Below are 26,371 nucleotides of genomic sequence, written 5' to 3'. Positions count from 1 at the left end.
TATATGTGCCTGTAGCACCACCACAACGAACAAAGATGGGACCACAAAGAAGGTTGAGAATATATGTTGGTTGTGACTCTCCATCAATTATAAGATACCTAGAACCACAGACTGGTGACGTCTTTACAGCACGTTTTGCTGATTGTCATTTTGACGAAAATGTATTCCCAGTTCTAGGGGGAGAAAACAAAAATGTTGGAAGTGATATAAAATGGAGTGTACCATCATTGTTATATCTTGATCCTCCTACTAAAGAGTCAGAACTAGAAGTTCGACGAATTATGCATTTACAGAGTATAGCTAACCAGCTACCTGATGCATTTGCAGATACCAAGACGGTAACTAAATCTCATATACCAGCTGCAAATGCTCCTGCTCGTATCAAAATGCCAAATGAACAAGAAAAGGAGGATGACACACGAGAGCCAAAAACACGCCTGAAGCGTGGTAGACCTGTTGGTTCTAAGGATAAAAATCCTAGGAAACAGAAGAAAGCTGAAATATATGATGCACCCAAAATAGCAGAAAATATTTTGGAAGAAATAAATGATAAGGACTCTGATGAATCAGAGCATCATGAATCGAAAGATAATCATGAGATTTCTATTAATTACATCCATAATAAAAGGATATGGAAAAGGAATGAAAATGATGACATTGGTGATGTTTTCTCATATCTTATGTCAAATGAGGTAAATGAAGATACCGATGATCCAGAACCGAAATCCATATATGAATGTCAAAAGAGACATGATTGGAATAAATGGAAAGAAGCAATACAAATCGAACTTGATTCGCTTAACAAACGAAAAGTGTTTGGATCTATTGTACTCACACCTGAAGATGTGAGACCAGTTGGGTACAGATGGATTTTCGTTCGAAAACGAAATGAGAAAAATGAGATTACAAGGTATAAAGCTCGCCTTGTAGCCCAAGGATTTTCTCAAAGACCTGGTATTGATTATGAGGAAACATATTCTCCTGTAATGGATGCGATCACATTTAGATTCCTGATGAGTCTAGCCGCTGATAAAAATCTTGAGATGCGTCTCATGGATGTTGTTACAGCTTATCTATATGGATCATTAGATACTGATATCTACATGAAAGTTCCTCATGGATTTAAAATGCCAGAAGCATTAAGTTCCAAACCTAAAGAGTTATGTGCAATAAAATTGCAAAGATCATTATATGGGTTAAAGCAATCTGGACGTATGTGGTATAATCGTCTCAGTGATCATTTAATAAAAGAAGGATATGCGAATGACCCTATATGCCCATGTGTTTTCATCAAGAAAACAATATCCGGATTTGTAATAATCGCGGTATATGTTGATGATCTTAACATCATCGGAACTCAAAAGGAAATACAAAAGGCATCAGGCTATCTCAAAGGAGAATTTGAGATGAAAGACCTAGGACAGACACAGTATTGTCTTGGCCTACAAATAGAACATTCACAAAATGGTATATTTGTGCATCAATCCACATACACTAAAAGAGTGTTGGAACGATTTAACATGGATAAATCAACTCCTCTTAGCACCCCGATGGTCGTTAGGTCACTTAATATTGAAAGTGATCCATTTCGACCACCTGGGGAGAAAGAAGAGATACTTGGTCCGGAAGTGCAATTGGAGCGCTGATGTACCTTGCAAATTGTACACGGCCTGATATATCATTTGCTGTGAATCTTTTGGCAAGATTCAGCTCATCTCCAACTCGAAGACATTGGAATGGGATTAAACATGTTTTTCGTTACCTCCAAGGGACCATTGATTTAGGCTTGTTTTATCCTAAAAGTTCAAAAGGTCAAATGGTTGGTTTTGCAGATGCAGGATATCTTTCAGATCCACACAAAGCCCGATCGCAAACATGATACATTTTTACGATCGGAGGCACTGCTATATCTTGGCGTTCTCAGAAACAAACGCTCGTGGCTACTTCTTCAAATCATGCTGAGATCATTGCACTCCATGAAGCAAGCAGAGAATGTGTATGGCTGAGATCAATGAGCCGACACATCTGTTCAAGCAGCGGGATTGGCGAAAATACGGAGCCAACTATTCTATATGAAGATAATGCAGCATGTGTTGCTCAAACAAAGGACGGATATATTAAAAGTGATAGAACGAAGCATATTCATCTGAAGTTCTTCTCATACACTCAAGAGCTCGTAAAAAAGAAAGAGATTGAAGTAAGATATGTCCAATCATGCGACAATGCATCTGACCTCTTCACAAAATCACTTCCGACTTCGATATTCAGAAAACATGTTCGTAACATTGGAATGCGTCATCAGAAGGGTCTATGACTGCTCATTCGAGGGGGAGCTTACGTAGTTGTACTCTTTTTACCTTACTATGGTTTTTTCCATTGGGTTTTCCTAGAAAGGTTTTTAACGAGACAACATAGACGTTAAGCAAGAAGCGATAGTGACACTGGTCTCCAAGGAGGAGTGTTATAAACGTAAAAAGAATCGAACGTCAATATTTACGGCCGAAACTTTTGACATTATAAACGTTGTGGAGCCCACTGTCACTATGCGTGCACAGTAACTTCACTTTTTCATTTCTATATAAACGATCGGAAAACACACCATCCTTTTCCTTCTAATAACACATCCTCTCTTCTTATGAGTGTTATCTTATTCGTACGGATATAAAATTTTGCCCTTATTTAAATTCCTACGATATAATAAAATACCAGTTTTTTTTTATAACAACATGAACAAATGTTTCCTATACTAATTTCCTATGTATAATTTTTACATGTGCATAATAGGTTTATTCTAAATAACCATGTTATAGTATGTTAGATCATTTCCTATTGTTTTCCTAAGAATTGAATTTTATATGAATATATTGTCCGCTCAATATAAATAATCGCATAATGATTTTATAAATTATCAAAAGGTATTTAATAAAACAGAACTTTCCAGCCAAACTTTTGAAAAAGAATATCCATTGTGTATTTAAAGTTCTTATCATAATATATTTTGAATGCCAAATTTTCACAATAAGTTCAATAATCTAGGAAATTTTAGCAATATTATTAAACAATTAAAAACAGTTTCCTAAAATACCTTATTTATATTCAAAAACAGGAACTTAAATGTTTTGTGGGTTGAATGTTTTGATCTATTTACATTTACAAATTATTATTTTTTTTTTTGCAAGGAATTGTCAATTTGTAAATGTAATCAAAAAATATAAACTGTGTTTTAACGCAGAAAATGTCCTAGTGTAATAGTTAAAAGAATGTAATAAGCGTGAAGCAATTTATTCTATATAAAAATAGTAAAATATTTCATTTGTAAATCATTCATCAAATTTAATAAAAGAAACTTTTTACTTCTCTCTCAATAAACATCCATCTCTCTCTAAACACTAAATTCAGAATTTAGATTTGTATATTGTGTTTAGATTAAGATAGTCTTATTGACAAAGAAACTATTAAACATTTTTACTTTCATTTCTTATAAAAATAAAATAATTAAAAGTTAGTTTTAAGTAAATAAATGTGAGATATATGTGTGTTTGATAAAACAATTAGAAGATAACGTATACAAAAGTTCTGATTAGTAATCGAAAAAGAAAACATTTAATAGTTAAGAGTGTACTTTTCTTTTGGTAAAACAATAGTAGCGATTATTTGTGTATTTTTATCGATAATTTTTTTTAAAAGTTTTTGTCACAAAAATAGTATTCAATGAATGAAGAAAATGACCAAAATAAGTTTTATTAAAGGATAAAAATAAAGTTAACTAATCTAGACTTAGAGTTTAGAGTTAAGGAATGAGGTTCTCGTGATAAGATTTCAAATTTTAAAAATAAAAAATAAATATTAAATTTTTAAAATTAAAAAAAAAACTATTTTGATCATTTTTTTTTCTTGAGTGCTATTTTTGTGACAAAAATTTAATAAAAACTATCTGAGATAATTGTCTATTTTTATTTCACAAAGGATAAAAATAGTACTGATTTTTTGTGATTTTATTCATGATATCTTCCGACTATATAAATAATTGCAAAAAAAAAATGCTTATGGATTAAGTTACAACTCACACATATAGGGGGTGATTGGTAGTTGCTGTAGGTGCTGTCCACAGTCCTATTTATTTCTAAAGCACCAAATTCAGAGCAATCAAGCTTTAAATTTTTTTTTTGAAACCACAACTCTTGAAATAACCTACAGCTGTATAAGTGCTCTGCAGAGCTAAATATCTAAAGCAATTTTTTTAGTGCTTTCCATAAAATTCTACAGCAATAAAATCTAAAGCCACAGCAAAAAGTTTAAAGATTTTTTTCTACAGCAAAAATTTTAAAGTTACAGTAATTACCAATCAGACCCAAAATCTTTTTTTCCCTCACATGATTCCTTTTTAATTTTTCATTCCTTGATCGGGGGAAACAAACAAAAGATGAAAAGTATCAAAATTACATGTCATCACATTATCCTGAAGAACCGATATGTAATGACACGTGGCTGATATCAAGTGGAGGGAAACGATTCGTTTAATCCAAAACACCACCACCACTCCCTCTTTTCTTAGCCTTTCCAACATAATACGAATCAAGAACTCACTCTTTCTTGTCGGAAGAAACAATAAGAAGCAACAAAAAAAACTCTACAGATGGCGATGATGTCAGCATCTTCGGTGTTTCTTTTGCCGGCCAACGTCACGGCGGCCGCTGGCGCTTCGTCGTCCAGGAACTCCGTCTCTTTCTTACCGATGAGAAACGCCGGCTCTAGGCTCGTAGTCAGAGCAGCCGATGAGGCGGCTCCAGAACCAGCTGCGCCGGAAGGTGCTCCGGCAACTACCGCTGCGCCGGCTGCAGCCGCTGCCACCAAACCCAAGCCGCCTCCTATTGGCCCAAAGAGAGGTGCCAAGGTCAGCTAATCTAAACCATCTTGTATAATACTAATAACATACGCACGCATACACCAAACTTTTCATATCGAATCGATCGATAGGTTCTATATGCCTATGAACGAATTTTATTTGAGTGACTTCATAATTCAATAGGGAAAAATGTTACCACATTCTATGAAATTTTACGGGTTTCGTAGTGAAATCAATTGGTATTTAATAAATTAATCTACGTTTTCATATAATTATTAGAGTCCATCTCATTTTCAATGTATATTTCATAACAATATTTCATCTTAGTTTAATATCATAAACTGTTGGGGTTCGTAGGTCAAGATTCTAAGGAGAGAATCCTACTGGTTCAAGAGCGTTGGATCGGTTGTGGCCGTTGATCAGGTAAACACATTTAGTCTCTAATTAGCGATCTATGATTCGATTCACTTATGCATATCATTAGGTAGGTATGTAACGATTTATGAGTCACGTATGCATATCATTAGGCAGGTTTTGTATAATTTTCTTGACCCGGGTGACAAATGTGCAGGACCCCAAGACCCGGTACCCTGTTGTGGTCCGATTTGCGAAAGTGAATTACGCGAACATATCGACCAACAACTATGCACTGGACGAGATTGAAGAAGTTAAAGCTTAAAATTAAAGAGAGACCTAAAAAGAAGTGTGTGTATTTGGTTTAATCTTCATACCGGTCTTATCTGTTTGTAGCTTGACCAGAACCGTATGTACCAAAACATTTACCATTATTTCTCTCAATTTCTAAATTCTTATATCCTCTCTCTACTCATGTGTAAATCTTAATCATATCGGTTCAAAAACGTTTTCAAATTAAATTACCACAAAAATGCAAATAATTTTGAGGCAAAAAAAATTTCATTTTTTAACCACTTAACGTATTTACACACTAGCATCCATACCGTTAAGAAGACCGGTTCCGATTCCCTTAACCGGAGGAAGCCGTGCAACGAAGGCTTGCCTTGGAGGATAACCCACACCACTTCCTCTTACACGCCCGTCTAAAAGCAGAGATAAATACCTAAAATCACACTCACATTCAGCTTAAGAACTGATGCAAGATTCAGTTTAAACCGGTTTCAAATCTATTAGCAACACCAGCAAGGTTCTTGTGCTCATCTAACCAACTCTGTCAAGAAAAGAAACTAATCAAGAACACTTACACACTTGATTCTTTCAACTCATGAGTTACTACTCTTTATGTCGAACGGTTCTTAAATTTCCCATTCTGAGATAAAATCTTGAGACACACGCCACAACCTCCTCTTTCTCTAGCTTATCTCTTCATCCGCAATGTCAGTCTCTTACAACTCCAAAACAGGCTTCTTTCTTCCCATACGAAGCAAAAGCCACCACAACAACACCTCTCTTAACAAGCCCTTGTATAATCTCTTTACTTCTCTTACACGCTTCTTTCATATAATCCACATGACCAGCTATATAATTTAAGTGTTCCCTTCGATCCTCATCCCTAGAGGGCCTGACCACTTGCGTCTGCTTACTTCTGAACTGGGTCATTTACAAGCAAAAAGCTTCATTACCTTTTTAAGGTAAACTAAAATGAAATTTACAAAAAAAAAAATTGTTCTTGTTGTTGTTGTTGTAACTTGTGGATCACTTTACAGGCTTGAAACTGTGAAATCAAGGGTAAACAAAGAAGTAGATCAACAAATACTGCATGATAATATATGTTATTTATTATATGTATTATTTGAATGATGTTGAATGTTTACATAAGAGACAGAGAGAGAGAGAAAGTAGTTAAAAAACTCTTCCAAGAATTCACATGCAAAATCTCCAAACCAGTTTCATCACTTCCTTAAAGTCTGATCGGTTTTACCGTTGGCTTCAGCTAACATCAATGCCAGATCTCCCTTCCTCTTCAGCTTCACTGTATCTGTAGATCACAAAATTGGCAGAGAAGTACTGAATGTGTAGAATCTATGACGAATCCAACAGGGCGAGATAGAGAAGAAAGTACCTGTGCAGCCACCAATGTGCTTGCCTCCTGGTCATTAGGACACAAGATTAGACATTGTTATGTATTTTTACAAAGCGAAACTATAGTGTACACTTAATTCAATGAAGAAGATATGTGATTGATCCACGCAAACGGTTTTAGACTACTTACCAACAAACACATTAGGAACAGTGCGTTGTCCAGTAAGTCTTTCCAGTACCTTCTGCAGTTGTGGCCCTTGTGGACCTGAAAATGATCCAGAGATTCAGACTAAGGATAAAGAATCCAAATCACCAAATATATATATATATATATATATAGACAACATAACTTAGATTAGCTAGTATGTGCATATGAAACCAAATCCAAAGTTAAAACGCAAAACTAATGAATAATTCCAATGTCTAACAACTAAGAAGCCATGACAACATAAACTACTTTTTATGTTTTTAATCATAATCAAATCAAATAATCAGAAATGTTAAGCACATACCAAGTTCATCCAATTCGATCACCAATGGCTGAACTCCAAGTCTCTTGAACAATGTCTTCACTTCAATACAGTATCTTCGTTACACACCAAACATATATGTTTTAATAACTAAGCAAAAGACTCAGCAGAAACATTAAGATTTCAAGGGGAGCAAAACCTACGAGCACCATGTTTTGGAGTAAACAACGACAACGTTCTCAGTCACCGTTTTCTTCACGCTCTCCTCCATTCTTGATCCGAAGGTAGAAGACGAAGCAGCCGAAGAAGAAGAAGAAGACATGGCTCGGACAGAACATGTGTGCTTTAGACATCTTTTGACATCAGAACATGTGATGCCACCGACGCTGATCAGAGATAACGAATAAGAAGTAGAAAAAGAGATTGAAGGAATCGAATCTAGAGAAGACGATACAAGTCTCAATGTGTTGAATGCTGTGACTGCCATGGCGATCTTCTGACCTTTGGATTCTCAGAAAGTCGACAGATTCTTGGAGCTTTCTTTGTGTTACTTGTCTCGTGACTTGTCCTTTTTTTGTAAGAAGCTGAAATTTTATTCTGCGGATCATATTTTCTGGGCCTTTACTGTTAATGGGCTTATCTTCTGTACGAAAAAGCTTTGTTTGATTCTTGCTTCTATAGAGTCGGTTTTATGATTGGGTCGCGTTAAGTTTTTAATTGTGAAAAGAAAAACAATATGTCACATTTTTAGTTTTTTTATCCATAAACTTAACGAATTTGACCCAAGAAACTTAAGTTGAAACTATGTGTAACCAACCCCATAACTTGTTGCGACCCAGATTTATTGAGTTACTCACACGTGCGAAACAAACCATAAGGGACTAGTTATAGGTTTCTTTTATAAATTCTAAACAAATCAAACCTCCGGATAATCAAAATTTGCTAGACGCACACTTGATAAAAAAAGTTATATATTTTAAACTATTGGATTTTTATCTTATAAATATATAAAACGTTTTGAATTATTTTTTTGGTGAACGTTTAAGAAAACAATAATAATTCGAATGTTTATGTGCGTTTAGCAGCAAATCTGTTTATTTACAACGAGTTATGATGAATTTTTCTTTGGAAATGAAATCTTTACAAATATTTTTAGGAAAGTTTAGTGGTTTTAATCCGCCTGTGGTGTGGTATAATGGTATTGGATTTATGGTCAAGAGCATAACCTCGCTATAGCTAACCCTATGTTCATATCTATGATGTGGTAAATTTGCATGTGGACTTGACCATTTGGTTTTTAGCTCGGATACTTTATATGTGATATTCGTATTTACACTAAGAGCATTTGGAATCTCCAAATGTAAAACTCCATTTTTTCCTCCAAAATGGAGTAAAAGTGAAAATAGAGTAAAATTGTTCCAACCCTACTCTATTTTCCACTTTATAATGGAGTGATGAAAAAAAAAAAAAAAGATTACTCCATTTATGGAGTAAATTTCATTATGGAGTGAGATATGAAGTTGGGTTGGAGCATTTCTTACTCCATATTCACTTTTGCTTTATTTTAGAAGAAAAAATAGAGTAGAGATGAAGATGCCCTAAGAGATCATACCAAAAATCGTGAGAAATTTGTGATTTTTTTTTTTGAACTTTAGAAATTTGTGATTTTAAAGAAACAAACAACTCAGCTACTACCTTGATAAGATCATGTGGGGACTTTTAACCAGTTGGAACGTCATGGGTTCGAATTATTTCATTGTTTCTCAATTTTGTTTGTCACTATCCCACCAACATTTTCTTCATTCATTTATAACCCAAATCTTTGCTCTATTGACATACATCATATATATATCAGTACATATTTGATATGTTCATGATATATTGAATATTATATATAACACACACACACAAGTAATCCTCTTAAATTATAACAATGATGTTTTAATTCTGACCAAAATAATTGGCAATTACTCTCACTTGTTCAAGTTCCTTGTGTTGTCCGTGTCCATCCATGTATATATATATGTATTGTGTATATTAAAGATAGGCACAACAAATCAAACACTTAAAAAAGAGAGATATGTATCATACCCGAACCCGATGCACAGTATTTTAGGTACTTAGATCTGTGAACTTCCAGACATTCTATTGAAACAAAATTTAAGTTTACACAGAACAATCAAAATTTTAAAATACCAAGAGAGATAATAAATAGAGAATTTTTCTAGTAGGATGGCCCTAAAAAGTTTATAATCATAAATATAGTACTGGTCAAAATGACCAAAATATTTCATTAAGAAGGTAAATAGAAATTTATAACTCTATGATTAATTAATCTAAATTGATGGTTTAGATTTGGAGGTGAAGTTTTGCAGCTGAGATTTAGGATTTTTAAAAATAAATAAAAATATTTAAAATTTAAAATAATTTTTTTAAATAGTTTCAAATGGATTTTTCGGATTTAAAAATAAGTTTTTTGAAAAAGTTTCAAAAAACCAAAAATATAAAGTTTAAATTTATAAAAGTGTTATTAAAAAATAAAATAAAAACAATTTTAATTTATTTTTTATTTTTATTATTTATTTAAATAATTATTTATATTGCATGAGATTATAGCTTATGACAGTTTAATACTACTAAATTTTTGGTTTAAAAATAAAAGATACTTTCATATTTTAGGTTGTATTTGAATATCCAAACTCAAATAGTGTGTTTAGTCTATGTGCCCAAACCTATCGGTTTGTAACCTGATTTTCTAGATATCTAAGAACTTGGAAAGAACCAAAATGAATCTCGAGCCGGTCCGGAACTAAAATCCCTACAGAAAAAGAACAATATACATTACATGGACTTGTTGGGGGTTGTAGGTTCATAAGAGCATCTCAAACAGCCTTTTATTCCTTTATTTTTTAAAGTTTTTTGCATTCAAACAGCCTTTCGTCCCTTCAAATTTTAAAGGGGTAAACAGTACACCATCAAATTTAAAAAGGCACTGTAGCGGCCTTTAAAATACTGTTTACTTTTCACTTTAGTTTTTCTATTTATATATGTTTAATAATTGTGTACCTATTATTTATTGTTTGGCATTCTACTATTATAACTATATTGGCACTTAAATATTATAATTGAGGTCTTATAAAATTATTTTTAAATAATAATAATATATTAATAAATATTATATACCAATATGTACTAATATTAAAAAAATATAATATAAACATATTATTTCACATAAAATCTTTCGAAAATTTTACACAAATACAAAATTATAATACAATCATAATTAAATATGTTTACTAATTATGTCAATACCATATATTAATATGGGTTTATTGTTAATTAAATATGTTTACTAATTGTGTCAATACCATATATTAATATGGGTTTATTGTTAATTTATAAAATTTTAATGACTATAATGAATTATTACTGAAATTGAGGACTAAAGTGTAACATATGTTTTTAAGAGAAAAAGTTTGAAGGTCACTATTAGAAAATCACCATTTCAACCCTTTATTTTAAGGGTGGATCCCATAAAAAATGAAGGGGTTTGTTGGAGATGCTCTAAAAAGTGACATAGAGACATGTCAGCAATAATTTCCATTCAAAAGTTTACCCATACCAATGATTAAATCCAGTACGTTTGAATTATTACTCTTTACGTACCTATTTATAGTAAAGAACTAGAATCTGAGAGCATCAATACCGTCGTCGCTTACCTCCGTATCTTAATATTATTAGCATTAAAAAAAATATATAGGTTAAATGTGAAAGAACGTTTCTTATTTAGGGGCTATAAGAGACGGGTCTTCCCGGACACGTGTTGCCGTTTGGACGTTCATCTCTTCGTCTCTCTTCTTCTTCTTTTCGATTGATTCTGTTCTTCTGAAATTTTCCGACTTTCGTTCTTAATTTATGTCAAATTTTCTCCAATCGAAGACCTTGAAATGCGTGGCCTTGATCGATGGATTGCTGACGTAATCATATCAGAATCGTTGGATCTCGATGTTCAAAATCAAATCCTAGGAGGACTGTTTCTCGACGAGTCTCTTCCTTCTTCATCCGTCTCCTTTGTCTCCTCTAAGAGCTGTTCAGTCAGTTCGTGTCGCTTTGTCCGAAAGTCGAGTGCTTTGAAGCTTAGAAGACGAAACTGAAACAGAGGACCTCTGTTTTCGTTAGTCAGTTTATCTATAAATGAGAGTAATGGCTAGGAAGACGAAGAAGGTGGTGAAGGGTATAATGGTCAACACGTGTACAAGTCTCCTCCGCTGAAGGAGAATGGATCATGAGCTCTCAACACCACTAACCATTTATGGGCGGAGCTTTTGCTGCCATGGTTTCAAGGTAATAGTTTTGGTGTCATAGGGATTCATTAGTTAGGCTAAAAGTTGTAGACTTTTTCAAGTGTTTGTGGTTACTACTTAAGTGATATGCTCATTGGGTTATAGGGTTTTGGTTTGAGCAGAACTTGCATCGCACCACTTGAGCGGATGAAGCTAGAGTACATTGTCTGTGGAGAGCAAAGGAGTCTTCTTGGACTCATTCAGGGATTGCTACCACTGAAGGGATTAGAGGCTTTTGGAAAGGGAACTTGGTTAATATTCTTAGAACCGCTCCTTTCAAGTCCATCAACTTCTATGCTTATGACACATACAGAGGCCAGATTCTGAGCTTGTCTGGAAACGAAGAAACCACTAACTTCGAGAGGTTTGTGGCCGGTGCAGCTGCTGGAGTAACAGCTAGTTTGCTCTGTCTCCCACTTGATACCGTAAGTTAGAATCACAACAAAGACTTACCTTGAGTTTGTTTGGACTATTCCTGAGGTTCTTTAGCATTTAAATTGCAGATAAGAACGGTTATGGTGGCACCAGGTGGAGAGGCATTAGGCGGTGTGATTGGTGCGTTCCGTCACATGATTCAAACAGAAGGTTTCTTTTCGTTGTACAAAGCCAGACTTGCCTTCAGAGAAATGGTATGTTGATGTGAATCTTACGGTTACATAACCTTTTGTTTGGATCATTCATTGACTCAGATTAAGATTCCTTTTCAATATCACATAGAAATCAAGAGCTACTGATTAGTTCAATATCATTGATCAATTTGAAGTTTTTTTATTGTGCATTGTGGTAAAGTTTGTTGCAATGAAAGTGTTTTATAATTTTTTTTAAGAACCCATAATTAAGAAACTTGCAATAAACCACTTAAATGTTCAAATCTCTTTCTAAGTCTCTTAACTCACTTTTACACTTTAAAAACTATTAAAAATTAACTAAGAGACCCTTTAAGGGGTTTTGGGATAATGATGCTCTGAGAAACTTTCTCTCTCTATATATATAAACGTTTTTTTTGTAAACAAATATCTACATAAACATACTATAAGCAAAATACCTTAGGGGACTTAATTAGTTACTTGTTGGAGTAGTTCCTGCTCGTAAAGTTTCTTTCGGTAAATACCTTGATCGATGGAGAGTGAGTTACTTAAATTAAACTTTTAAACATTGTGTAGTACTGCCTGGTGTCACAAATCGTCGTCTCCCCATAGTTTTTTTTTAAACCTTGCATAGTAAATATGATCCGTTTTCAGCAGTAGCGCTTGCAAAAATGGTGGATCAACAAATTCGAAACCATTGCTTATCTTTCTGTCAGCAAGGAAATTTCAAATTTGTAGCAGGACTGTCTTTGTGACATGCCACAAGATAAGGCGAGCTCCAACGTTGGGCTTTTAATAAGTATCTAAAATTAAAAAAATTAGAAAATATTGAAAAAATTGAAAGAAAAGAGGAGGCGGTATGGGTGCAGAGATACTTTGCTCCTGATTTTTTTTTCATCAACTTAAATAGACTCAAATTGACTTTGTAAACCACAATGGTAGCTCTCCATCCATGTGAACGATGAAAGACGGTTGTTTCCTGGCACTACGTGCTAGACTGTCCGCCCTTAGATTCTTCGTTCGTGGTACATAGATGATTTATGAGCTGAGGAAACTTTCTTTGAGAATCTTGATATCTTCCATATAACTTGAAAAAGCGGGTCATTCTTCTGGTTCCGAAACTATCTTCACCAATTGAGAACAATTGTTGCAAACGTAATTTGAAACTGTCGTAGATTCCTCGTACATTTCATTGCCCAAACTAGTGCCAACCTCCGAGTGGAAAAGAGAAAGACTAGCCCTGACATTTCTTGCCTCCATCAATCCATCAAAACCTTATAAAGTACTATACTAACCTTGTCCTGAAAAAAACTCTTTATCCTTGCATGAACCATCCGTAAAACACCAACGTGTTGGAATATGAGGTGACTGTACATGAGGCTAGATTCATGCATTATATATATGATAATGTATGTAGTCATAACCATCCGAATTTCTGTTCATGAGATATTATAGACATATCCAGATCAATTAAGTACTTTGGTGGAACTTTAAATTTACTGTTTAGGAAGCTAGTTTTTCAATCGAATATACTTTCAATAAGATATGATTGTACGTCTACAACAAGTCTACAGGACATTCTACTGTGTACGTGATTCAGTACCTAGGTAACATGCATCAATAATTTATACTATATGCTTATATTTCAAGGAAATCTACGGATAACTTTAATATTATATACTTCGACGTGAAAATGTATTTGATTTTTCGTTTGTGATAACAATGATGGGATTTTTTTCTTTGCTTAACAACCGATAGAATTTTTTAGACAAAAGTTACTTGCAATACGATAAGGATCCCTCTTTTTCTATATCAAAGAGGATAAATGTTTTTGTACAGTAAAAGGGATAAAAAAAAAAGGATAACATATACCAGCAAGAAAAAATATAAAACGTCTGAATTTCGAATTACTATTCTTCATATCAATAATATTCCCAATATTACACCCAAAAAAATTCCCAATATTATAATAATGTACGAATGCTGTGGTCGAAGTTGGTTTTGAACTGCTGGCTTTATCCTTTGACGTTGGACGTATGCTGATCTACATTTGATGTGACACTGTAAGATTAAGATCTCTTTTATTAATGTATCTAAATGAAGATTGGACCCAACACACGTGGGTTTTAATGTCAGCAGAATATATATTTACTTTCCACGTTTATTTTCTTTCTATGAACTAAATTTGTTTAGATAAAAAAAAATTGTTTAGATTAGCCGAATAAAGGATGATTATCCGGATTGCTTAACTGGGTTGCTTAGATTAATTTTGATTTAAAAAAAAAAAAGAAAATTACCTTTTAAACGAAGAACAGTTGCTTAATTAGGAAGAGGAAGCACCGGCGCTTATAAGACGAGCGTCAGACACGGAAGTCTCCTCCTCTCTCTCATCTCAATCTAGCTCTCTCCCGTGAAATCAGATGGCTTTGATTCCAAAACGTGTGATTGATCTCGAACGGGAGATTCGATCTGGTACACTCCATGTTTAGAACAACAAGGAGTCTTTTGGAATCACTCCCAACATCTTCACTTGTAATCTCCTCGTGAAAGCTTTGTGTAAGAAGAACGATGTGGAGAGTGCCTACAAGGTGCTCGACGAAATTCCCGAGATGGGTCTGGTGCCAAATCTGGTGACGTACACGACTATTCTTCTTTAAGGTTGTAGCTTTGTTGGTTCTTGTTTTCTTTAAGGTTGTAGTTTGTACTTATCTTCTTGGTTTTAAAAGGTTGTAGCTTTGTTGGTTCTTGTTTTCTCATTCTGCAGCCCTTAATTTTGTTGCGATATCAGAGGCTCTGCGCATTTCTCCATCTGTTGTAGCAGTAATCATTTCAAGCTTTAGATTAGACATGCTTTGAGAAGATGGAATTAACAACGTCATCGTTTCCGTATACTTTAAGTCAACAGCCAATCGCTAGCGTCCAAACTCTCACATCGTTGCTGGAAATCTGATGTCAATTGCCGTTGTTACTGTGCTTTTCTGTTTGCTGGACGCTTGACGCAACGTCTTCGTCCCGAACAGGGCTAATCTCATATGTTCTTGCTATGGTTCTGCGCATATGCTTGTGTCTTATGCTTATTTTTTTTGATCAATTATGCTTTGTGTCTATGTCTCTTCTGTATCTTCTTCTTATGTTTATATAATCTTCACTCTCCACTTGTAACAACACAAAACTCTTCTTCTCTCTCGACTTGTAACACACCAAAGTCATCTTCTCCCATTTTCTCTCTTTAATCACTTTGTCAAACTCATATTTTAAGAACCCAAAAATAAAAATCTTGCATTGGAGGCAAAAAATTAGAAGACTCTTAAATAAAGTGCTTAACACATATTCATTAGTAAAAAAATGATTAAGATACCCATTAGGGTTGATAGGGATAATGGTGCTCTTAGGGGAGTTCCGTGCTTTGGAATTTCGACCAACGACATTATTGAGGTTCATTTACAGACTGAATTTTCTGGTCAAATTATAAAATGGTTATTTGAGCTAATTTACATAATGTATTTTCCGGTTAACTTAAATAATGATCGAACTCTTTTAGATGATGAGTCGAGAGGTCCAAAACTTCTATTAAAGAAAACTTAGTTACCTTTTTTTTTTTTTTTTTTTTTTTTTTTTTTTTTTTTTAAACTGAAAAAAAAAATATCAATGTAAGAAAAAGGCAAAAGTGTCAGCCTTTCATCCAATCTTTTTTTTTTTTTTTTTTTTTTAATTAAAATATTCGGTTATAAGTCTGCAATTAAAAACTCACCCAACAAGGGGAGGGAGGAACTTTCCAAAAAGAAACCTCAGAAAATACTTAACCAAAAACCAAGAGGAGTTGTTGTTGTCGCTGAGTAAGACATCCTTAAACTTCGAGATAGTGGATCTAGTCGGAGCTTGATAGTTTGCTGAATTTCTTGAATGATTGCTTGAGTTGGTCTACACAACCCCGTGTGCAATCTCGAGTTCCTTTCCTTCCAAACCACATAGATAACAGCTTGAAAGATCAGCCTTACAATGAGCAACACATTAGCGTCTGGTGTTGGGTCTTTCAGCCAACTCAAGCACTCTTCAAACAAAGTGGGAGGGGAGAGATGAAGGTGTGAGCAAAAGAAAGACCAAACCTCAACGCTGTATGCACAGTCAAAAAATAGATGCTGCCTTGTCTCCTCTGAGCCCGCACACAAGAGACAGTCTGAAGGTACATTCATCCCCCAACTACGCAGTCTGTCTCGCGTAGACATTCTATTCCTCGCCAGAATCCAAGAGATGAAAGCATGCTTAGGTATCCTTCCCTTAAACCAGATCTGCTCGTGCCAGAAGACCGGTGGGTTTGGTTGATGAATTGTAAGCCAAGTTTTGGCTGTTGAAAAGGAAGACGAAGGAGGAGCCTCACCCATCTTCCAGAGGTACTTATCATCGTCAATGGACTGAGCTATCGGCACCAGCGAGGGGAGACACTGCTTCAGCAAAGATATTATAGCATTCCTACTTCTTGATGCACTAATCCACCAGTCTCCATTAATCAAGGCATCAGCAACTGTCGCCTCCTTAGCCAGACCCGAAACAAGAGGGCCCCTCTCACCCGTAAGATGGATAAGAGGGCCAAGATCAGTCCAATTATCAAACCAAAAGCTCGCTGCGATCCCGGAACCAACTTCACAAACCAGAAAGGGTCTCGCAACTGTCCTCAGCTCGCAAAGTCTCTTCCATATCCAGCTATCTCCTCTACGAGGAGTGAGTTCCCAAAAATTCTCTGAGCCAATCTTGTATTGTTTAATCCACGAAACCCAAAGCGATCCACCAGCTGCAAATAGTAGCCAGATCAGTTTTAAAGCCAGAACTTGATTCCAATCTTCCAACCTTTTCAGACCTAGCCCTCCTTCAATTTTAGGAGTACAAACAGAGATCCAACTAATCTTAGCTCCTTTTGCAGATTGCGGTACTCCTCTCCAGAGAAAAGCGTTGCACATTCTCTCTAGAATACCTATACACTCTATTGGAAGAATGAAAATGGAACACCAAAAGGAGATGGTTGAGTATATCACCGCCTGAATCAATTGAAACCTTCCGGCAAAGGAAAGGTGCTTGACTGTCCAGGAGCTAAACCGAGCTTCAATCTTGTCTAGAAGAGGCCTGTAGTCAGATAATCTCATTTTTTTAGACGAGAGTGGCACGCCCAAGTATCTAATCGGAAGGGCTCCCTGTTTGATTCCCAGCGCCTCAGCCATCTCTTGACAGAGAGAGTGGCTTCCACCATCTATCATGAGCTCTGTTTTTTCTCTATTAATGCTGAGGCCTGACAACTGTTTGAATTCTTCAAGAATTTCCAGGATTCCAGTCATAGATTCCTCAGAACCATCAAAGAATACCAAGACATCGTCCGCAAAACTCAAATGAGTAATAAGAGGATTTTCACAGGAAGGGTGAGGTTTGAATCTATTGTTCAAAGCTCCATTATCCAGCATCTTGGACAAAACATCCATAGCCAACACAAACAACAGAGAGGAAATAGGATCACCTTGTCGGAGTCCTTTCTTTCCTGTAAAAAAACCGTGCAATTCACCATTCACCGCTACACTGTAGGAAGTAGTGGTGATGCATTCTCTTATCCAATCAATATCTGTACTGGCAGATCAATCGCCTTTAGCAGATTAAGCACAAACTCCCAACTCAAATTGTCATAAGCCTTCGCTAGATCAATCTTCAAGCAGCCCCGAGAGATGCGACCCTCTATATGAAAATCAGTGACCAACTCAGATGCAAGTAAAACATTCTCGCAAAGAAGTCTGCCCTCCATGAATCCCACTTGGTTCCTTTGGACCACCTCATCAATAAAGAGCTTAATTTTCTTCTTTAGAAGCCTTGCTACCACTTTGTAGATGGTAGAACACAGAGATATTGGCCTGAATTGATTTAGCTTATCAGCCCCCACAATCTTCGGGATCAGAGTAATGGCAGTGGCATTGTATCGTTGCAGCATTCTACCACCAACAAAGAACTCCCTAACTGCTGCTAGAACATCACTGCCAACAACTGACCAAGCATCCCAGAAAAATTCAGCAGGAAAACCGTCCGGTCCCGGAGCCTTACCCTTTGGCATGGACATCAGTGTTGAACGAATTTCATCCTCACTTGGAATAGCACAAAGCTTATCAAATAAGGCGGTGGGACATCTATATATCATCAAACTCTGCAAGTCACTCACTGAGGGAGGCGAGACACCTATCGAGAGAGATCCTAGAAGATGGTGAAAGTAGGAGACCACCATGTCTTTAATTTGAGCCTTATTTGTAACTTTCATTTCATTCCCATCAATCAAGTATCTTATGGCGTTTCTAGCTTGATGAGCCATAACCGCCTTGAAAAAAAACTTTGTGTTAGCGTCTCCATCCTTGAGCCATCGAATTCTAGATTTCGTTTTGTAGAAAATCTGTAAGGCTGAATCCAGAAACTTCCACTTTTTCCTCGCCACAAATTCTCTTCTGAATAAAGCATTCGAAGGCGTTACTAGAAGCTCGCTCTGAATTTCTTGCAGCTCCTCCATTGCGAGCTTTGTTTTTTGCTGAATATTTCCAAACCCAATTTTATTCAGTCTTCTGCATACCTTCTTAACCGCTTTCAGCCTCTGACCCAAAGAGAACAATTCTGATCCCACAGCAATTTCCTCCTGCCACGCAGCAGTAATTCCTTCCAAGAATTGTGGATGGGTAGAGAGAAAGGCAAAATACTTGAAGCTAACCTTTCTGACCTCCGATACCGTATGCAGATCAACAATGCAAGGGGCATGATCCGATTCTCCCGGCGTTTCAAACTGAGCAACAATATCTGGAAAGGCATCACGCCAGGCTTCATTACCTAAGGCCCTATCCAGCTTCCGAATAATAGGGTCATCCTCTCTATTGTTTGACCAAGTAAAGAAGATACCTCTTGTTTCCAAATCTTCTAATTCGCATTGACCCAAGCAATTTCGAAATTCATCCATGCCTCTCACAGGCAAATCATACGGAAGAATAGAAAAATGCTCCGAAGCAGACACAATTTGATTGAAGTCGCCAAGGATCAAGAAAGGTTTGTTTCTCACCAGATTATGGCTTGAAACCTGCTGGATCTCATCCCACAAGCTCCTCCGTTGAACTTCAGTATTATACACGTAAACAAATCCCACAGTCAGCGAGGTCTGAGTTTCCGGTTCAAATACACCACAAATAATCATCTGTTCTGATTTCTGGAAGACCATAACCGATAAAGCAGGGTCCCAAACGAGCCAGATTCTTCCTCCAGCAACCTCTGAGTAGTTTGATTCAAAACGCCAACCTTGTAGACACCCAACAGCAACTTGAACTGAGTTCTCCTCGCTTACATGGGTTTCCAAAAAGGCTCCTACCGACGAGCCAAAATTATTTAACCAACTCCGAATAGATCTCTGCCGATCATTATTATTTAATCCTCTCACATTCCAAGAAAAAATCTTCATATGTACAGGTTTGAAGACCGACTTGCGGTTAGAGGGGTGATTTCTTTCCCGAGGAAAAACCCCGAGTCCGAAGTGAGAAGTCGTCTTTTGGAGGCTTCTTTAGGAGAGAGGCTTTCCAAAGAGCTTCCTGCCTCAAAGCTCTACGAACAGCCTTAGGGTGCTTAAACCACAAAGTATTATCTTCTTCTGGATCAACACCCTCAGAAGACTGAATCTCCTCTTCCTGCACTTCTTCCTCCAGAGAAAACTCAGACTCAGAAACTTCAGTTTTTCCGCAGTGATCCTCCACCTCACCCACCTTGCCACTCCCCTCAGAGACGAGCTGATAAGCAGTAGCAGGGGTGAAAGGTACCTCCGCAGGTGCAATTTCCTGTATCGGAACTTCCTCCGAACCCACCTCGACAACTAAAGCAGTGGAGTAAGATGATGCCTCGGAAGTACCAGGAGGTAACGACTTTCCTGGCTTCTTAGATTTCTTCTTCTTCTTCTTGGATTTCTTCTGGAATTCAGAGTGGGTTGTTTGGGGCATCTGCTCCTGATCCTCTAACTCCACCCTCTCAGAGTGTTGGGCCTCAACTAGCCCTGAGATCAGATTTATCTTCGTTGATGTAGAGACCACTCTGTCTTGATTTGGTGAAACCTGAGCTTGCACCTTCTTTCTTTTAACCATAGGCTTAAGACAGCGATTTATAAGATGTCCATACTTCTCACAGTTCAAACACTTAGGAGGAAGACTTGGATACTCTACTCTGACTCGAACTGCATTTCCTTGCACATCCCTCACCTCAACCACCTTCGGTGGATCATTATCCAAGGTAATTTCAAACTTGACCTTAGTATCACCGAAATGATACGGGTCGAGCCTAGACTTCTCAGTATGGAGTGGCTCTCCAATCGCACTAGCCACTACACTGATTCCGTCGAGAGAATAGAGCTGGGGAGGAATGTTCTTTAAAACAACCCAGGTAGGGGCCGTTCTAAGCTCTTCAACTTGTAAATTTTCTACTGCTGACCACTTGGAAACTGAAAAACCGCAATGATCTACTTGCCAATAGCCTACCTGCAAGACCCACTCCCTCGTTTGTATTGAAGGAATGAAGATAAGACAGCTAGTGTTTGACAGAGTGCGGACGGTGATGTTGCCAAATTTTCCCCAGACCGGGTTCAAATCAGCAATGATTTTTGTCGGGTGAGGTCGTCGGCCATGAAAATGAGCCACTAAGTGGTCCTTCCACATCTCCGACGCTTGGAGTAGGATGGCATGCGGGGCCTGTACTACCGGAGTACCGTCTTCGAGAAAGGTCGGGTTTGAAATCTTTCTGAGGTTTCTGAGAGATGCTTTGAATCTTTCGACGTACGACGGGACAGAGGAGGCTGGAATCGCTGTCGGAGTAGAGGGAATCTGGAGTTTGACTTCGGTTTGAGAGTCATACGCCCTGACTTCCTCATCTGAAACTTTAGGTGAGACTGACGGAGGCTTGCAGATCGATGGATCTGAGACTTGGGAAGCCATTTTTTTGTAAGAAGGAAGTGGAAAGAAGGTTCTCGTCCTCAGGCAAGAGGCCCACTGACGGTGGCGACTAGGAGAAACCTAATCGCACATTGTATCGCAGGAGAGAGAAAAAATAAATTTAACTCCCACTCTCTTCATCCAATCTCTTGGGTTACTTAGTTACCTAATGTACCTATTTTCGTTCCGTGCAAAGCCGAAACTTGATGCATGAACCATGACATTCATAATTGCATTAATGACTCAAATTAATTATATGTAAAGTGGGATTTAATTATACATTCTGATAATTAGGTTAAATAACCTAATTTATATTTCCAACCAAAGCTATCACATGTGCTTGAGAATCATATTTGCTTTTCCTGATTAAGAGATATATGTGCTGTGTACTAGAAATAAAGCGATGACTTTTTTTTTTTTTTTTTGTAACTGGTATCTGGACAGCCACATTCCCAACTATCCCTCCGTAGGAGGTCCAGCGCCCCAACGGAAAGGATGTTAAATCCGATGTGGCCGGGACTCCAACTCGTGATGGCGGACACCTCAGCCGAGATTCCTATACCACCAGACGACTAGGCCCGATTATAAAGCGATTACTTCTGCCTTCTGGCTACATAATATGCGTACACTAAATGTTTCGTCCAGTAGCATCATTTCTTTCGTTCATAGTCTATATATCTTGAAGTTTACTTACAAACATATGATATAATCCTCTTAACATGGCACTGTAGATGTCCATTTTTCCTTGAAAGATTATGCAGTAAACCAAATATTTAGGAATATAGAAAGTAAGAAAGTGTCATTTAAAGATGATTATTAATTTGGGGTCTTCAAGTTTGACGTGAAGTTTACACCAAAAAAAAAAAAGTTTGACGTGAAGTCCTGCATGGTATATGAAATAATGAAAAGGAAAATTGTAAGTCGTGTGAGAGAAGAAAAACGATCAATCGTGTTGGTTCTCAAGTTGCAATGAATATCGGTCCACGCATATTAACTAGTTGTAGGCGTGGCAACTACCGAAACCCCCCCCCCCCCCCCCCCCCCCCCCCCCCCCCCTCTCCCATAACTAAATTCAAGACGGTCTCAAAACGGGCTAAACCCGTGTGAGCAGTACGACCCTCGGACATGCTGGTTTGGTTAAAAGGGCTTCGGATAGACTAGGACAGTATACATATATAGTTTTAATCACGCTGTAACTGTAATAATATCATCATTCAAGTTTGAGAATGAATCTTAATATCTAAATAGAGCCGGTTCTATGCATAATCAAGTAAAACATTAGCATTGAGTTCCTAAAAAATTAAAATTAGTACACTTTCAATTTGAAACAACAATAAATTGTCAGTCTGTGGCTTTCAAAATACCAGGAACGATTTTGTATGAAAGATTCAAGTTTGAACTTTGAATGAATCTTTTATAAGCCGGTCAGTATATTTCTAATCTTTGATATGAATTATAATATCTAAGATTCATACAAAATCCAACTAATAAAGGGTGTTTGTTCAGTACCGAATAAAAGAATAATGACTGCAAAACTTTTTTTTTTTTTTTGATAATCCAGGGGTTCCCCGCTTCGCGGGTCATTCCCCTGGGTCCGGTCAGGCAGCGGTCCACTTTACCCGGAAGGGCTTTACCTGGGCTGGATCGAACCCAGTACCGCTTTGGTGTCCAGAAGAGGCAGGGTAGTTTCCGCATGGGGAGGGAATCGAACCCGGATGGTGGTTGCCACCACAGGTCCGTCCTGCCACTTGGACTACCTAGCCAGGACAGACTACAAAACTTTGTGACAGATGAAAATCAAGAGAGCTTAAACAAAACAATAAAAAATGAATTGAAACATTTTTTTTAATATTAGAGACTTGTATACAATCAGTATACAATATAGATGTTAAAACTATTAGAAAAATATACAAAAAAAAAAATCAAAGAACCCCTAAAAGAATAGAAAACAAAAGGCCGCATCATCCATCCTCTGTTCATACAAAACTCCCAAAACAATAAGTGGAGGAGGTAACAAAAAAACAAACACACACAACACCCTGTGATGGGTCTTCTTCAGGAGAGGGCTCTTCTTCTTTGCTTCTCTTAGATGTAATCTATCTCTTTCCTAAAACTCTAATCTTCCTCCTAAAATTAGAATTGTTGGGAGATACATCTTCTATGAGAAGCCGTCGACCGTTTCGAAGGTTGTTTTGTTTCAAGTTTCCAGACAGAGCCTATGTCTTGTGCGATCTTAACCGCGTCCATAGACACACCTGAGAGCCCTCTCCTCGTAAACCCGACCGCATACAACCCGGTCCTTCCTTTCCAACCGCTGTTCGCTGCTTTCGGGAAACCATTCTTTGCAAAGAACTCACTCTCCTATAATAACACAAACACATAACTCAATCAGTACACATGACCAAAACGAACAAACCCTGTTTAGTTAAACCGGATTCGGTTATCAAAATTTTTAAACTTCTTGGTTTTGTTTTCTCACCTGTAGCCAATAAGGGACGTTGCTACGGTAACCAGTTGCGAGCACAACTGAGTCAATCTCGAGTTGTTCCCCATTAACTAACTCGACTCTGTTCCCATCAAACCTTTTAACCCCTGGAACCACATTGATCTTTCCTGATCGGATCTTCTCCAAAGCTCCGATGTCAAGCACCGGCGTCTTCCCTTTCACACTCTTTAGCGCCATCGGACCCATCTCGGGTCGTTTCAAACCGTACTTCTCGATGTTCCCAAGCACGAGCCAACACAGAACCAACAATATCTTGTCCACGAGCCATAAAGGAAGCCATGCTAGCATCTTCATGGCAAGCTCAAACGTTGACTTCCCCATTACTTCTCTCGGCATCACATGAAACTGAACAAAAAGATCGAAACTTTGTTCAGATTCTTGATTTCTTGAACGTTAATAGTTTGAATCTTTAATGACTTACCGAGCTTCTCACGACCATGGAAGGCTTAGCGAAGTGATTAGCGAGGTCGAGAGATACCTCCATGCCGGAGTTTCCACAACCGACGACTAGTACTTTCTTCCCGGCGAACTTCTCACCGGACTTGTAATCACATGCGTGGATCACCTCGCCGGTAAACTCATCAAGCCCATCAATCTCCGGCACCACTCTCTCTGCATTCTCTCCCGTAGCCACCACAAGCCACCGGCATATATACTCGACCTCCGTCCGAGTTGACTCGGTGCTCGACACGGTCTTGACTCGCCACAACCCGCTCGTCTCATCGAACCGGGCGGTTTGCACACACTCGTTGAACTTCGGGTTTATATCGAATCGGGAGGCGTAGGACTCGAGGTAGTCGATGAACTGCCGCTTCGTCGGGTACTCAGGGAAGCTCTCCGGGAAGGGCATTTTCGGTAATTGGCAGAACTTCTTAGGGAGGTGGAGCTTGAGACGGTCGTATGTTCTGTTTTGCCATAGTGAAGCAATGCAATCCGCTCTCTCGAGGACGACGAAAGGAACGTTTTGTTCCCGGAGACAAGCGGCTGTAGCTAAACCGGACGGTCCTGCTCCGACGATAACCGGTCCGTTGACCCAAATGCACCGGTTAGTTGTTGTTGTTACTTCTTGTTCTTGATCCATCAAACGAACCATACTCTCCATTTGTCTTATAAATGTCCTTAACAGTTTTAGAGAGAGAGAAGTTGAAGATTTGTAGAGAGAGAGAGGAAATGGTTTTGAATTTGGAATGAAGATAATGTTTGAAGGTTAAGATGTTTATATAGAGGGGAAGATCATATCCCATGTGGCGTTGAATATTTTTTCCAGGAGATGATATTTGATATATTTGTATAACATATGATCATGAGCTGCTGATGTTTATTTTAATCATTAACAAGTTTGTTTTCACTTTTCTATACATAAATTATTGTTTTAGAACGTAAATGGTATATATTTTTAACGTTAATCATATACTTAAATATTTATATAACTATTTCAAATACAATAATTTTATAATTTACATGTTATAATTATTTAATTGTTTAAAACTGTATGTATTTGTCACTTCTTATTATATATTTATCTTAGTGTATTTGCATTTAGTTATTAAGAAAATTAGTATATTCACGAGAAAATATATTTAAAAATGAATTTGTATTTAATTTATGCTAAATTCTGATCCGTCTTTCAAATCTGGATTTTTTTTACCAATATTTGTATGCTTATTCATTTAAGATAATATATTATTATATATACGAAAGTCTAAGATATGTTAATTTTTAGACATGTATAATATAGTTTGTTAATTTTAAACCGTTCTATCATCATATTATATCTTTAAAATAAATAGTTTATATTTATGAAAATAAAATTTATAAATTTATCAATTGGATATAATTTTATCATATTTATTTTAGTATAATAATTTATTTATTTTTTATTTTATAAATGATAACTTAAAATACATTAAGTTACTGTTAAAATATTTTTACATAAATTTATTAGAATTTTAAAAATATAATATATAAAATGAAAAAAAATATTATGATTAAAGTAGTTACAAAGATTTTATATAATTAACTTTAAAGAAATACCTGTTAGTTTTTATACATGTATTATATAGTTTGCTAATGTTTACTCATCTTACCAATATATTAGATTTTATTTTTGAACATAAATATTTTGTACTTACGAAAATAAAATATATAAAATATATAAATTTATAAATTTATACAATTTTGTTATATTTAGCTCAATATAATAATTTTTTTAATATGATTAATTATGATTATATAATAGATAAAATATTATAGAACTTTTTATTTTTCAATTTATAAATGATAATTGAATATATTAATGTATAATAATATTTCAAACTAATTTCAAAATTAGTGAAAATATTTAAATATAATTTCGAAAATGAAGATCTTGTAAAAATATTTTAAAACAGATTTGTTAGAATTTTAAAATAAATATATTTATATTTAAAATAAAAAGATATCAAAAGATATCTAATCTATTAAAACGGAAGTACATTTTGTACTTAACCCTTAGTTTTGCTCAATAATTACTTTCTTATGCCACTGATATTAAACATAGAATTTTGATTTTTAACTAAATACATGATTTGCCTTATTAATAAACTTGAAAACTACTAAACCAATTCATCTTCTGTTACCAACAATCACGATATCATTCACATAAGTAGCACA

The 26,371-nt window shown here is 36.4% G+C and overlaps 3 protein-coding genes and 1 long non-coding RNA gene across 5 annotated transcripts; 2 read left to right on the top strand and 2 right to left on the bottom strand.

Moving 5' to 3' along the window:
- Positions 1–4,456: 4,456 nt before the first annotated feature.
- LOC106415371 (photosystem I reaction center subunit IV A, chloroplastic) lies at positions 4,457–5,669 on the top strand. The gene is made up of 3 exons (XM_013856051.3): positions 4,457–4,894; positions 5,204–5,269; positions 5,418–5,669. Exons 1-3 carry the CDS (start codon positions 4,637–4,639, stop codon positions 5,523–5,525), a joined length of 432 nt encoding a protein of 143 aa, XP_013711505.1. The 5' UTR covers positions 4,457–4,636; the 3' UTR covers positions 5,526–5,669.
- Positions 5,670–5,917: 248 nt separating this feature from the next.
- LOC106415370 (glutaredoxin-C5, chloroplastic) lies at positions 5,918–7,883 on the bottom strand. 2 transcript variants are annotated; one of them, XR_002656771.2, is made up of 6 exons: positions 7,518–7,883; positions 7,357–7,430; positions 7,035–7,109; positions 6,885–6,911; positions 6,637–6,800; positions 5,918–6,536 (listed from the first exon to the last, which is right to left on the bottom strand). XR_002656771.2 is itself a non-coding variant. In XM_013856050.3 (5 exons), the coding sequence occupies exons 1-5, from the start codon at positions 7,799–7,801 to the stop codon at positions 6,715–6,717; spliced, it is 546 nt and encodes a 181-aa protein (XP_013711504.1). In that variant the 5' UTR covers positions 7,802–7,883; the 3' UTR covers positions 6,576–6,714. The 2 variants fall into 2 exon arrangements, 1 of the variants encoding a protein (XP_013711504.1); XM_013856050.3 differs by lacking the exon at positions 5,918–6,536 and having other exon boundaries at positions 6,576–6,800.
- A 1,149-nt stretch (positions 7,884–9,032) lies between these two features.
- Positions 9,033–15,427, top strand: LOC106413951. Its single transcript, XR_001282714.3, has 2 exons — positions 9,033–14,902; positions 15,009–15,427. It is a non-coding gene; the product is annotated as an uncharacterized LOC106413951 (long non-coding RNA).
- A 7,615-nt stretch (positions 15,428–23,042) lies between these two features.
- Positions 23,043–24,918, bottom strand: LOC106413796 (probable indole-3-pyruvate monooxygenase YUCCA8). The gene is made up of 3 exons (XM_013854537.3): positions 24,141–24,918; positions 23,693–24,064; positions 23,043–23,574 (listed from the first exon to the last, which is right to left on the bottom strand). The coding sequence occupies exons 1-3, from the start codon at positions 24,819–24,821 to the stop codon at positions 23,347–23,349; spliced, it is 1,281 nt and encodes a 426-aa protein (XP_013709991.2). The 5' UTR covers positions 24,822–24,918; the 3' UTR covers positions 23,043–23,346.
- Between the last annotated feature and the right edge of the window lie 1,453 nt (positions 24,919–26,371).

The sequence above is a fragment of the Brassica napus genome, chromosome C8 (assembly GCF_020379485.1).
Source record: "Brassica napus cultivar Da-Ae chromosome C8, Da-Ae, whole genome shotgun sequence".
In the NCBI taxonomy this organism is placed as follows: Eukaryota; Viridiplantae; Streptophyta; class Magnoliopsida; order Brassicales; family Brassicaceae; genus Brassica; species Brassica napus.
This window is presented reverse-complemented; position numbering and strand designations above follow the sequence as displayed.